General features: G+C 35.7%; 1 protein-coding gene across 3 annotated transcripts in view; it reads left to right on the top strand.

Moving 5' to 3' along the window:
* Positions 1–13,877, top strand: part of HAPLN1 (hyaluronan and proteoglycan link protein 1) — an 80,524-nt gene extending 66,647 nt beyond the window's left edge. For all 3 annotated transcript variants that reach the window (XM_064376102.1, XM_021665398.2, XM_012477629.2), the window contains 2 exons: positions 7,222–7,524; positions 10,048–13,877. In XM_064376102.1, the coding sequence (XP_064232172.1) occupies positions 7,222–7,524; positions 10,048–10,337 (593 nt within the window). In that variant the 3' untranslated portion in view covers positions 10,338–13,877. The remainder of the gene's footprint in view (positions 1–7,221; positions 7,525–10,047) is intronic.
* The last annotated feature ends 1,785 nt before the right edge of the window (positions 13,878–15,662 follow it).

Genomic DNA, 15,662 nt, shown 5'->3' with positions numbered 1-15,662 from the left:
TGTGGGAGAATTCTGTTTCTTAACTATGTAAGCCATTCAACAGGTTCAAAAACCAACCTGTATACAAATATGACAAAAAGTATCCTTGCCATCCTTGCCTCCCCTCTGCCCAATGTCCATCCTCTAGAGATACTCCTCTCCTTAGTTTCTCATGTATCACAAGACATCTTATTTTTCATAAATTTCAGCATTACTTTACACTGAGGGGTGGATTTTGGCAGCATTGACAGAATGCCTTCCTTCCCTAACTACATAAAACTCTAAGTGAATGCTTGCTAGAAACTCCTTTTACCCCCAAGGACAGATTTGTGGCTTTTGGAAAAATATTTGTTTGATTCACTAGTATATCACTGACTATTTGACCTTTCAAATCCCATACAATCCTATCACATATATGGAGATTTATTTGCTTTATATATCTAATTAACTGCACAGCATTAAAAAGTACATTTTTGTGACCTTTCCTTGTCTCTCATAGGTAGTTCTTGTCCCCTGAGTACATGCCACCTTGTGCTTTAAGTTTTTACTGATTCACATTAATATCCACGAACATTGGCATCATTCAGGATGGAAGGAGTTGACTTAGAGAAGTCAGTCTGTCATCAGATGTTAATTGAGACCATTTATCGAAGAGGCATTGAAGGTTGCCCCTTTGAGAGAGCCTTGAGCTAGTAGTAGTAAGAGGCTTAGGTTCACCTCAACTCTTCCAGTATCAGTTTTGTAACTGGGGCAGGTCACTTAGCCTCAAACGAGTTTGAATTCTATTATCTCTTGTTACTTTTTCTTCTAAAATCCTATGTTTATATATTTCAATATTTCCTAAACTTAAGTAATTTGCATGCAATATTTAAAGTCTATATTTTACAAAATGAAACTCGAAATAAAAAGAAACCAGTATAGCTTACGAGAAATAGAAGGAAATCAACAAAATAAACATAATAAACATAAGGTATTCCAAATTCTAGCTGGATGCCACTGCTTGATGGTGGCTTTGAACATGAAACCTGCTCTCATTGTTTAAAAGGAGTTTCAGCATATGTTAGAGCATAATGCATTACAGGGTCAAATCAAGGCTCCTTCAAAACACAATTAGAGATGCTGAAAGGAGACTAAGAAAATAATTTTTTTTCTCCTAGGCTCTTCACCATTGCAAATCTTCAGATTCTCCGTGCTTAGGGAACATTCCCTGCCATATAACATAGATGCATATGAGCTAAGTAAATGTAATCCCAGAAACCAGTTTAATTGATACGTATTTTTACAGATGCTGTTTTGGTGCCATGAGAGAGAAAGAATTCCAATCTTTGCTCTTTTCATTCAACAATCATATAGTCCATTAAAGATTCTAAAATAATTTAATGAAATTAGGCAGAAGTCAGTAAAATAAGTGGGCACAAATTTCTATAATCATATGTTCTATTCATTTTGTTCATGTTCAGTAAACCTTCTTTACAGATGAAGCTTAAGACAGACACCTTTTCTAAGATAACAGGCCTAGCTCTAGTAAGAGCTAGAGCTGGAATTTGATACCAAAGGCAATGGATGAAGCCCATGCTCTACTCTACTATGATTTGAGAGTTTTCAAGAAGGGGAAAGTTTCTGTTGGTAGCAGAGAGGCTTTAAAAAGGCAGCAGCATTCAGCAGCTTCAGGCTTCAGAAAATTCTGAAAGGCCCAAAGTTATTGGAGCGATAAGCTAGGACCTGCCCTGTGTTGATAATAGCTGTTAAATCTCCCTCCTCCATGGTGTTCTCATAGTGCCTTATGTAGACTTCCATTATAGTTCTAATCACTTATTGTTTTGTAAATATTTGTAAACTTCTTTGTTAAACATGATCTACTTGAGGACATTCAAGTGCCAAGAACAAAATTCATGCTCAGTAAATAGTTTACAAGTAAAAGAATGTTTGATACAAAGTGTTTAAACTTTCAAATACAAAAAAATGTGCATGTAATGTGGGAGTCATGGAAACCATTCTTAAGAGACACTTGGCTGGGTGTGGTGGCTCACGCCTGTAATCCCAGCACTTTGGGATGCAGAGGCGGGTGGATCACTTGGGGTCAGGAGTCCGTGACCAGTCTGGCCAACGTGGTGAAACCCCATCTCTACTAAAAATACAAAAATTAGCCTAGCATGGTGGTAAGCACCTTTAATCCCTACTCAGGAGGCTGAGTCAGGAGATTCGCTTGAATCCAGGAGGCTGAGGTTGCAGTGAGTCAAGATCTCGCCATTGCACTCCAGCCCGGGTGACAGATCGAGACTCCGTCTCAAAAAAAAAAAAAAGTAAAGAGAGATGCTTGTTTTAGATCATGAAGGTAAGGCTTTCAAAAGGTAAAGCAGGAGAGAGGGCATCACAGATAAGACAGAGACATTTCTCAAAGCAAAATGTGAACAACAGATACCACTGACAACATTCCAGCTTGCCTGCATTCAGTCTCAGATTAGTGAAAGGGTGGAATAAAAATTTTTAACTTTTCATTGTCACTAGTTTCAAACATTTGGAAAAGTAAAAGGAATGCTATAACGAATCCATGTATCATCATCCAGCTTCAAAAAGTATTATGATATAGCCAATCTTATTTTATTTTGCCTTTTTACTTCCACTACCACTGAATAATTTTCAAAAAAGACTTAGATGGGACATTACTTTTTCTAAATATACTTCAGAGTAAGATGAGAATTCATATTTCAAAGTAAAATTACAACAAATTAAGATAGCCATAAGAATAAAATAAAAGTCATAAATGTAGAAAACTTGACATAAGCTAAAGACAATCTCCACATATTCTGGGATAGACAATAAGATGCAGCAGTTTGTATGCATGAGAGTTTGAAATCTGTGGTGAACCACATATAGCAAAAGACATATCTTCTGGTTGTCATTTATTAGCTCTCGTTCCCTCTTTTGATCTTTTTCATTATCAATTACATTCTTACATGTGACTACCAATCAGGCAACTGTCACTCAAGCTCCCTGTCAGTCTTCTAACATGCATCAAAAGGCCAGGGAAGCATCTCATTTTACATGCCTTGATTGAGCTGCTTTTCCAACTGTAATTGCACATTATCTTTAATTGTGTTGGTCCTTTAATACCAGGTTAAATGCTATTTACACTAAAGAATGTTACCAATTAGAAAAAAAAAATTCTTCGTGATGCTTAAATTATATAGCTCCTATTTGTATTATAAGCTTTTATTCTGTCTTAGATTCTATATATATATATATATATATATATATGTCCAAACTATATATATTTATTCTGTCTTGGGTTCTGTCAAATATAGGAAGAGGCCACACCCCTACCTATGTCCTAGAATAGCAAGCACAGTGCCTTGCTCTTAGTTGTTGCTTAAGAACTGTTTGTATAATCACACTAACAAAAAAAAATTGTAAATCCTTAACAAAGACTGACCTCCGTGTGAGTTGGAATTAGATGTGGAAACACAGTATTTTCATACAGAATCTTGGATAGGGCAGAGCCCTCTGATTGCCACCAATTACCTACCTAGAAATAGCACCCAACAAGCAACAAGATTTATACAGATAAAACAAAAGAATGTCACTAGAAATTTAGGGGCAAGCTAGGGCTACAGAATCAGAAATCAACTGGGCTCAGCAATCAATAAATACACAATTAATGATACACAAAATGTGACATTTATGCTTCTAAACTTCCACTGTATTCATCTTCCATTGTTGAAAATGGGGCTAAATATACAAAATTATAGTCTGAGAACTATCAGAAATAGAAACATAATTTCAGATATGTGCATAGCACTGATAAGCACTATGACAGGCACTAAGGGAGGTCATATTATTTATGCTACATGGTATCTGCCTTTTATTACTGGAAACATTTACTTTGTGTCATTATTAAAACTTACTTTAACTTTTATACGTCCCAGGATGTGGAAACCTTTCATATGTCTAACAAACTGATATTTGCCAACAACTAGAATGAATTGAGCTGGGTAATTATAAATCTTGAAAAATGTGTTCTCCAAATGTGTTTCAAATAACTAAACTCACATCATTTGGTATTATTCTTTCCCATATAATGTATCATCCTTACTAATCTCCTTTGTAATGATACATACCAGCCCTCCACAGAAAGTTACGAGCTTTTGATTATCTTTTGATATATACGTATGAAGGATACATTAGTCAGATATTCCTTGGATAATCATACCACCTTCTTTCCCACCCATAAAAGTTTAACTTTTCTTATTTTTGCAACACTGGATAATAGGAACCATTTGCTCCATAATTCAGCTGTAAGAAGTACACATTTTTTCTACAGAGCCAAGAAGTTTTCTGCAATTGGATGTTAAAACCTTAACTAGCTGGAAGTATAATAAGTCAACAAATAAAATACTAATATAATAATCATGTAGTTCCAAAAATGGCCCTGCTTATAAAAACATCATATTGTTGAAATGTATATGTGAAATTTATAGAATACAGGGAAAGTTTTAAAACTTTGAGTAAAGCATAGAGCTTTACCTTGATTTACTTGGGATATGTTCTTTCCAGCATATCAAACAGTAATTCAAATTTGTTAAGTAAATCATTTGAGCTGATACAACAGTTAGTTGTATTTTTCTTACATTTGAAAAATACCAAAATTTTAACCTAAGTTTCACTTTCTAAAATGATTGTATGAAATTATGTTACATTTGAAAAAACTCAAATAAAAATATACAGCACTGGATTTGGAACTAAATCAATTATATTTAAGTAACGTTTAGTGGTTAATCAAAAACAAATTACTAAAGAAAAGTCTTTCCGGATGCTTATGAGAGTCCACCAAAAACACACTACAGTGAATTTAAACCTAAAAGGTTCTCCGGGTCTTTAAAATTAGCATAAATTAAAATATTCTGCATTCTCCATTGTTACCATCTTCAGCCATTTTGGAAATGGAAGTCAACCCCACTGGTTTCTTTCTCTTTTCAAGTTGATATACTTTGAGATTTCTGTCACTTAAGATCTAGCAAAAAAGGGAATCTCTAATGAATAAATTGAAGGTTTCCCTTTTCATCAGCACTCCCAGGGTGACTGAGGAAAGAGGATAAAAGACATGAGGGACCAGAGCACCATAATGGATTTTTCCCAGCACTCACTGGGTTCCCAGCTCAGTGCCTGGGCAGAGTCCTCCTTAGATAGAATCATCTCCAGGCCTTCCCTCCCACTCACCACAGGAGTTAGTGGCAACCAATAGAGGCTTTTACTCCTTCCTTTTGGCTCTAATTCAGCTTATAGATCCTTCAGCCAAGAACCTGAGAAGGCAGAATGAGATCAGGAAGCCTTCTTGGAGCTCTGCCTTTCATGGATGGTGCCAGCTGGATTGCCCTACAGGGACAAACGTGTCCTACAGAGGCCTTCAGTGGACGTGACTTGATTTAAGGCCACTGAAATTTCTTCTTGTAGAGTCTTTTAGGACAATTTATTAAAGAAATATTTCCTGTGTACTGGTTATGCTATTAGTGGATTATATATCATCTTGAATAGCATCTGCAGTCTCATAAAATAGCACATGTGCTATAACTCACCAAATTACTGTGTCAGTGGGACAAATGTTTGCATTCCACGTGATATAATACTAATTACTTCTAATTATATTCAAAAATTTGAGGCAAGTCGTTGAATAATGATTCTAAATTAGTTATCTTTTAATAACCATGAGAGAAATATTTTGACACAGTAGTCCGTTTCAAAGTCCAGCAAGTGATGCAGTTTTCTTTCTTATTTGGTAATCCTTAGCCTTTAAAGAAAATTGTGCAGAGTGTTGTGAGGCAGCTTGGTCACCTCCCATAATTATTTGAACAAAAGGAATGTTTTGGAAAGCCATAACATCTTCCCAGGCAAAACAAATGCCGAGTCACACTGTTAACATTTGCTATGGAACTTCTGTCCTCAAAATATTTAACTTAATTATTTGGCATTAGTCAATCAATGGATGTCTATTCTGTACCTACCTTTTATAGGACAAGCTTAGGGAAATTTTTTGTCTGTTTATAATAAAAATGTTTCAAACCCCTTACTTTCAGTTTGCAATATATAAATGTGGAAGTTGAAAAATAGTAATGGAAATATTTTTAAATGAAAGCCCTTATTTTAGTCGTGCTATTTAAGGGCAGAAAAAAAAAATAAGAATAAGAGCCCCATTAAAAGTAAACATATAAGAGTACCATGGTGCTTTCTATGGAGGAGTGTCTCACTGTACAAATCTGTCTTATTAATCTGAAATAAAATTGTTTAATTATGTTCTTGTTAGATATACAAAGGAATTCACTTTAGCAGGGGTAATCCAAACTTATGGCTTTCCTGGGCCACTTTAGAGGAATAAGAACTGTCTTGGGCCACACATAAAATATACTAACACTTAATGATAACTGATAAGCTACAAAAAAAAATTGAAAAAGGAAATCACAAAAATATCTCAAAATGTTTTAAGAGAGTTTACAAATTTGTGTTGGGCTGCATTCAAAGCTGTCCTGGGCCACATGTGGCTTGCAGGCCAAGGGTTGGACAAGCTTGCTTTAAGAATTTCGCCAAATAAGAATCCCCCTATGTGAAGGTTACTTATCTGCAAGTTATTAGAAGACCATATAAAAAGAGTTATATATCAGCATTTGAATCATTTGTTAATATGCTTCCCTATACATTTAAAAGACTACATAAAACTAATTACTAATTATATAGGAAAAATTACTAAGAAAAACATTGTGAATTTTGATAAATACCTTCTCTTTGAGCACTACATCCCCTCTGCTCTTAATATTCAACATTGAGTATTTCCATATCCGCCACCAACTGCTAGTATTCAATACGGACTTTCCCTAGGTGACAGGGGCTCAGTAGTAACCCATTGTAGGGCTAGTAACTCGCAGCAGATGGTATGTTCTCAGGGAGGGCTATTTGGAAACTGTAATCTGCAGACAGATCTCTTCAGAAAAGAGAATTTTAAGGCTAGAGTTGAACTCTTAGCAAAAGCAATAAATCACTGAAGTTATCAAGCAAAATTGCTGATCATGAGTTGCTCAGAACTGAGAGGATGCTTAAAGGGGAAAAGGATCATGAGAAACAGTTGCTAGTTGACAAAAAACTTTTGCCTCATCTGATGGAGGCTGTATTATGGTTTTCACCAGCTAGGTGGGATTTGCTTAGAGTTGTTAGTTTTGGGGCTTCTAATGACTCCTTGCCTTCTCCTTTGGACAGGTGTGGTATTCCCTTACTTTCCACGGCTGGGGCGCTACAATCTCAATTTCCACGAGGCGCAGCAGGTGTGTCTGGACCAGGATGCTGTGATCGCCTCCTTTGACCAGCTGTACGATGCCTGGCGGGGCGGGCTGGACTGGTGCAATGCCGGCTGGCTCAGTGATGGCTCTGTGCAGTATCCCATCACAAAGCCCAGAGAGCCCTGTGGGGGCCAGAACACAGTGCCCGGAGTCAGGAACTACGGATTTTGGGACAAAGATAAAAGCAGATATGATGTTTTCTGTTTTACATCCAATTTCAATGGTAAGATAATAACTGTATTACCTTCTTTCCTGTCTCAGGGACCATTCTATATTATACCAGTAACTAAACTTGGCTTTTAATCTTATCTTCTTAGAAAAACAAACAAAAACAAGCTTTGAAGTTTTACTCTAGTTTAAAAAGATACAAAAAGTTCTTGAGTGTCATTATTTTTAAATATCCACATAAGTCAAGCAAAAGTGTATATTCCCAGTACTCCTAGGTTTTATTTCATCCCATTTTTATATGAAATAGTTGAAACTGTCATGTGGCTTGAGGTCTGTTCCCTACTGTCAAAGATGATGCTGCCAGTGTGTGCCCTCCATAGGATATGGCTCTCTCAATCAAAGTAAGTGTGCCTTTGTTATTACCCATGCTCGCCCTCTCTCAATCACAGGTGCATTTATTCATAGATGATCAAAACTCAGGACAAAGTGGGGAGTAAGCAAGATAAAGGAAATAGAACTAACTCTCCAGGTGAAAGCAGAAGGAAAGCTTGCATCAATGTTGATGACTGATTCATTATATTCATGCACCTCTCAGCCCTTCTCTTGCTTCCTTCAGAGTCAGCCACATAATTTGTGGGGCCCAGTGTGAAATGAAAATGTGGTCTGTGTGCAGTGGCTCGTGCCTGTAATCCTGGCACTTTGGGAGGCCAAGGCAGGAGGATTGCTTGAGCCCAAGAGTTTGAGAACAGACATGGCAACATAGTGAGACTCCCTCTCTAAAAGAAAAAAAGAAGAAGGAAAGAAAATGTGGAGCTTCTTGTTCAAAAATGTTAAAATTTTAAGATGGTGACAGCAGAGCATTGAACTAAATGCAGAACCCCACATGTAGACATGTGAGGCCCTGTGTGGTGTCACAGCTCGCACACCCATGAAGCAAGCCCTGGACCCATCATTTATATTTCAGGTCCCTGGTGATATGCTTTGGGAAAAATAGAAAGAGATTAGAGGTCAAGGGTCAACTTTTCTTTTTTGAGACAAGGTATCACCCTGTCTGTCACACAGGCTGGAGTGTGGTGGCACAATCTTGGCTCATTGCAACCTCCACCTCCCAGGTTCCCAAGTGACTCTTCCACATCAGCCTCCTGAGTAGCTGGGACTAAAGTGTGTGCCACCATACCTAGCTAAGACAAGGTTTCATTATGTTGGCGAGGCTGGTCTCCAACTCCTGACCTCACATGGTAAGGCTGCCTCAGCTTTCCAAAGTGCTGGAATTACAGACGTGAGCCACTATGCCCAGCCAACAATCTTTTTCTGTAAAGGGCCATATAGTAAATATTTTTGGCTTTGATGGCCATGTGGTGTCTGCTGCAACTGCTCATTGTAAATGTGTATGTTGTAGCACAAAATACAGCCATTAAAATACTAAACCCAGATGGAGATGGCAGTGTTCCAATAAAATTTCATTTACAAAAACAGGTAGGAGGCCAATTTTGACTCATGAGCTGAGTTTGCTGAACTCTGGTATAGATGATTGTATTTAACCTCCAGTTAATGTTCCAATGGCCACTACCCTTTCTCCAAATCACATCATCTCAGTCTAGTAAGAAATGGCAAGCATTAATTTATACTTCAGTAACCTATGTCTAATGAGGGGCAGGAGAATATCATATTACAATATCTAATCAGGCAAGAGAGTCTGATTAGGTTCTACCTAAAACTAAGATGCATGAGAAAATCTTCGGTCAGTGTGTATGTATCACTTTCAGTCAGTTGAAGTGATATTTTATACATTTTACACATTTAATACATATTGAAGGAATCTCAGTAATTAACACTATTCAATAAGTGGTCGAGACTAATTTGTCTTTCTAGTGAAATCAAGAAATAGGTGTCAGGGTTCCAACCAATGGAAGCTGAAAAAAAAAAACAAATTTGTCTCCTTTGCTAGCGACCCAACACAGACTAGGTTTACATTCTGAGTTCATATTATCTGCGGCAAGTGACTTCCTGTATTTTATGCATTTTCATACCGTAGTCTTTGAATGAGAATAATGTCTTATTGATACCTGGAATGAAAAGGACTTGAGGGCTTTTGATTTTTTTTAAATGGACTTTTATGTCAGGAATGTGTTTTGATCCTTTCACATTCAAATTTTGCCTCTCCAGAAACTTGTGCTGGGGTTCAGTCTTGCTACAGCTAGAATTTAAATCGCCCTTGCTTTTAACATGGAATTCTGTCTTCTCTAGTGCCACAGAAGGGCTCTTTTAGTCACTAATTAGCTAACAGAAACTGAGTCTCCCATTTCCCTTTTCTTTTTAAAATTATGAAAGGGGCATATCTGGACACATATTAAGGGGTAAGGGAAAAAATTAATTTAATGGAAGTGACCTAGGGACACTACATTTAATTGACATTTCTATATTACAAAAACTTTCCAAACATTGCTCTATCTCCCCCTTCATTGAGGAACCACTTCCGGTTTGGGTTACTTCATTGAGGAACCACTTCCGTTTTTGGCTCTTTCTGCGTGGCTCAGTTGCAGACCAGTCCACTGACTCTGTCTCCTTCTCTCTACAGGCCGTTTTTACTATCTGATCCACCCCACCAAACTGACCTATGATGAAGCGGTGCAAGCTTGTCTCAATGATGGTGCTCAGATTGCAAAAGTGGGCCAGATATTTGCTGCCTGGAAACTCCTTGGATATGACCGCTGTGATGCGGGCTGGTTGGCTGACGGCAGCGTCCGCTACCCTATCTCTAGGCCACGAAGGCGCTGCAGTCCTACTGAGGCTGCAGTGCGCTTCGTGGGTTTCCCAGATAAAAAGCATAAGCTGTACGGTGTCTACTGCTTCAGAGCATACAACTGATTGTGCCGCTAGAGCGCGTCAGTTTTAAAGTCATTAAGAACATGTGAAAGGTGGTTTTTTTTTCCAATATGAACTCATGAAAGTTACCAAAACTGTGATAACCCTTTTTTACTTACTGTAAAGAGTCATTTTCATAAAGACCAATTCACTGATTTGTTTTTTGTAAAGCTATCATTAAATATATATCATAAATTAATATAAATTTAAGGGAAGCTCTACTTAAAGAGACTTTAGAGCCAAACTGTTTAAGCTGTATCATCCCAACAAAGTATCCTTTCATGAACGGGGCATGCAATAGCTTGAGAATTGCTAGGATTAAATTAAGGAAAGTAAAGCTACTCAGAGCAGCAGCTTCCACAAGCACAAACTTTACACATTTGTACAATTTTGAAATGCACTACAATAAACAAATTAGAGCAACGAATTTGAAATACAGCCTTCTTTACATAAACTGAGTTTATATAAAACTCCGTTTCACAAGGGAACAATCTATAGCTTTCTAAAAGTTAGTATTTCAAGTCTCCAATAGACAGAATATCTTACTCTTTAAAATCCTGCCTTTTTGACCAAAAAACAGAAAACATTCATATGGACTCCAATGCATAGTAACAAGCACAGTTAAAATTCCTTAATCCCATTTATATGACGTATGAGACATAAATAAGCAGATAATATTTAACCAATGAAAGACTTCTACCTTCCTATAATTAAAATTACACGTCTGAGAAGAATTGTTTTATCTTTTGAGTAGCTTTACTGAGTTGTATTTAAATTCTAAGGGCCATTTGCTAAGCAGCATTTAGCATCTACTCAGGGCAGTTATATAGATAAACTGCTGGACAGAAAAATTGTAAAATTTAGCAGCTTGACTTTCTGTTAGCCTATGAAATGTTATTGTCCTATAAAAATAACTTTAAACTTATTTAATATTTGTTATTTACATTATATGAAAAACAATTACATCATAAAAGAAATGCCTAATTCAGAAACAAAGACCCAACTTTCAAAATTCTTATTATTCTGATTTGTACATACACTAGAAAACCCAACTAGTGCCTATGTTTGGGGGAAAAAATCAAAAATGCAGTTCCAAACCTTATCCCAAATAGAAAATGTGGTTAATGATGTCACTTTCCTTGCTGGTCATCATTAGGCTTCAATTAAATGCTGAAGCTGTCATCAAAGAGTTTACACTAAAATCTTCAGGGCTTTAAATAAAAGGTTAAGTCCAGCTTCAAAACACAACTATCCACATTAGCAGCTTCAATCTTAAATAAAGCTCTGTTTTCCTATATTTTTATGACTGCTGAGACCCCACAGGGACCAATATTTGTATTCAAATTACATTTCGTGGTTTCCCATTATTTCACAATGAATTCTAATAAATGGGATTTACTATAACAATCCAAGTATGACATAGTTGGTATGCTTTCATGAATGTTTTTATGTAGATTTTCCTCCCATGAACATGAGTAAATAAATCTGTTTCCTGAATGGATTGTGGTTGCATTTAAAGCTCTGTAATAATTCTAATAAATTTACTCTATAAATATAGAGTTATGTGTGTGGAAGGTATAGAACAATTGGAAGTCCATGAAACCATAACTATAATCATATATTATTCAGACAAAATATTGTAAATAAAAGTAGATCCTTTCTTTCATCAAAAACATATCTGAAAATTTTCAGATGCTTTACTATTAAAAGATGACAATGTTATGCATGCACATTTTTTAGTTAGGTTGGATATGCAAATTGTACAAAACTATAAATCCAAAGAGTTCATAAGGTTTAAACTCAAACACTGGTGGTATAAATAGAACTTGCATTTCTAAATTAAAGAAGATACCTAAATGGTCTAGGATGAGGTTATATATTATTTAAAGAGGGAACTATCTCTAAATAACAACTCTTAACACCTCAAATGTGGGGGCTAGCTCATTGGAAGAAGTCCATACTTGAACTATTATTATGTATGTTCCAATAATTTTGTTGGAAATGCAAGTGAGAACAAATTTCTATTGAAGCAAGCGTCTAATTTTCAGTTATATCCAGAACTCTACCTTTATAATGTTAAATATAGTAGCATTTCTTAACTTTTAAATACTTACTAGTATAGGAATTGGTGCTGATCAAAATCTCTGCAGTGACTGTTAGCTGATTAAAATCTATATTAATTTACACATCATTTTTCCATTCGTGTACAAAACAAAAAATCTTAACACAATGAATACTGCTGAGCAGAATTTTTATCTTCTGATTTTGCTCAGAGGCTCAGAATTTCCATGCCCTTTAGACTCCTACTTGAATGAGTCTTTTTAATGTTCTCATTTTGCTGTTTTTCCACCAAATATCTACTTCCGACTTTATTCCTCATGATGTCTCACTAAGCATGCCTGAAAAAGAAAGATTATTCTAATACAATTCCTAACAAAAAGTTGGTACAACACTGGCTAATTCAGAAATTGCTCCTCAGACTTGGATTCCAAGAGTGTCAAAGAGATTCTGTGGGAGGCTGGGCTAGGAACCCTTGTTTTAATGATTTTGTCCATAATTAACACTGGTGACCGTATAAGGAACAAAGTATATCTGCACATTTCACTGAGACATCTACATTGGAAACCCCAAACAAACAAAAAAAAAGCTATTCAAATAAAAAGACAATATAAGAATGAAAATAAGTTGGTCACATTAACACTGGAAGCCATCTTTAAATGACTGCTGCCATATTGTATCACAGTAATTTTTAGCCAAATATGGCATTTGTAAATTTAAACTTTCTCTCATAGAAAGGGGGCCGGTACCTGTTAAAGTGTTATTTTATGCAATAATATAGTCACTTATTATTTTGGCAATTAGAAGTAGACTTAAAGGAGATTCCAATTTGGTTGCTGGCAGCCATTCTGGGTTTCTTAATTTTAGTACTCCAAAGAATATGGTGGTCTCATGGAGTAGCTGACCACTAAGGAGGAGAGGATTAAAAGGGACTCACTTATCAGTTTTTAGCAATAGAATGCATTAAGAAAATCAAGGGATAACTGACATCCTTTGGTTAAGAAGTTAACTGTATCATAGCTCACTACTGCCAGAGCAGCAACGGGTGTACAATGAAAGAAATGAAAAATACAAAAGTCATTAAGTCACCTGATTAAAAGAAGACCAATATTTAAAGACATTTAATAGATACTGAGTATAAATTTGAGGAGAAGAATCAATCTGTATTACCAAAAAAAATGTTTTTGTTTCCTGTAAGATACAATGAACTGGTACATTAAAAGTCAATTTTGTGTTACTGCATATCTTTTGATTCTTCTGAGTTGTAGAATCTTAGCTATTTTTCTTTGTGTCAAACCCTGTAAATATATTATTTCCAAAAAAGCCATTTAATTCGTTCTTGTTCTGATACATTTTACTTCAAATTGTAAATACATACGCTTTTCATTTCCTAGTACTTTTGCAGTTGGAAAAAAAGATCATATATATGGTGTTGCTAAATCAACTATGGTATTATTCCAAAATATATTGGCTTTATTCTCTTTGTATATGACTCAAAGCATAATTTATTTTTCCAGCCAGTTTAGCAATCCCAGAAATCTATGGTGTTGTTGATTAGATCAACATAATTGAAATGCTTTATAACTTAATCATGGGTGCTGAATTAAAAGTTTTTCTTTTCATACTTAAGTTCTTCTCTTTAGCACTTTACACTCCCAATAACAAAGAATACATTTTGCAATATTTCCATCCCTACTCTAGATTTTCAACATAAAAAATAGTTTCTGAATTTTCTGATATACAGAAACGAATTCTTGGGTGCAAGTGTCAATTGCTGGTCCAATGACTTGAATGGAAACACACCTAAATGAGTTTGTCATTGACATTCAAAGACGTGTCTTAAAATTTTTCCCTTACTTAATTGCAATACATTAATTGCCTTGGAGAAGAAAAAAGTCCAAGGATAATATGAAATTAAATCATTTACTTTTAGTGTTTTAGTTCTTACACAGATGGACGATATCCTCACTTTGCCAGCAATTTTTGTATATTATAGCCTGGTCATATATAAAACCTGCTTGATACTAATATTGAAGGATCTTACAGAGTTTCATAATGTTTAAATAAAACAAGTAAACTGTTAAGATGTGATGTTCTTACTTTCCTACATAGTGACAAAGCTTAATATTATAATAAGACTATTCTTGAACAAGACTATCGTGAGCAGAGTGGACCCTGTCTATGATGGTAGATACATGAGAAAAGTCATAAAAATGAGATTATTGGGGGAATATGAGGTAGAAAATGAACTAAGAAGAAACTGACACCAGAAGTGTAAGAAGAAGATATTTCCTTTTCTATCTCTATTTCTTGGGTCCTCCATTTAGGATTATTGAGAGGCGTGCCTTAAGATGGTTCTGTAGTCTTTGCTTCTCAGTAGGTGGTATATTCAGGGAGATAATAGCTTCATGCCTCAGCTATTAAAAGATGGCTCTTTAATTTAGTTGGAGCTCAGCAACCTGAGCTCCATTTATTCAGAAAAGTACCCTCAGGGTGGAGAGAAAGCTCTGATTTTCTATTACCTGACAATGAAGCTATTGGCTTTAACAACAAATGTAAGATTCTTGGATAGAAATAGACTTCTAAGAATATTGTATCCCTTTATTTTTATTTCAAAGCAAGTGGCCCAGTTGCCAGCTTTTCATCTGTTGAAAATATCTGGGATTTTTAAAACAGTTTTTAAAAATGCTTTTCTCTTTGATTTTAATCAATGAAAATTCTGCCTGCCAAAAATCATATATATGTAGAGAGCAGAGAAAGACAAAAAACAAGTGAGTTTGAGATTTTAGAGACTATGAAAGGTCCGTCTTTAAAAATGCTGAGATTCTTGCATGTGAATCTAAAAATGAAACCATTTATTATTCTAATAAATAAACATATTCATGTGTGATGATGGCTTCAAACCCTAGGAAAAGATAAATAATGTCCTTTGTGGTTCTTCCTGTTCTCAGAGTTCTGCCAAATTGAACGTCCTTTCTCAATGGGAAGATGCTTGCTCCTGTGATGAGAGCCAAACTTCAAGTGGCTGAGAAGCAAATTCTGCTATTTTAATAGAATGCTTTTGAAAAGTCAAACTTTCATGTCAGTGTACATGAACATTCAGTAAACTGTTAAAGCAATTGTACTCAGCATATTGGAATTACTTGGGAAGCTGCAGAAAAAAGATTATGGTCATATAGATCCAGTATCACATGTCTTGTTCCAAAGGATCTTATTCTGTGAACTATATATATCAGTAGTGTACATTATCATACAATGTAAAAAGATCTA

Source organism: Aotus nancymaae, unplaced genomic scaffold (assembly GCF_030222135.1).
Source record: "Aotus nancymaae isolate 86718 unplaced genomic scaffold, 86718_ANA_hifiasm-v0.15.2.pri h1tg000014l, whole genome shotgun sequence".
Classification (NCBI taxonomy): Eukaryota; Metazoa; Chordata; class Mammalia; order Primates; family Aotidae; genus Aotus; species Aotus nancymaae.
Note: the sequence above shows the minus strand (reverse complement) of the source record. Positions and strands in the feature narration are given on the sequence as shown.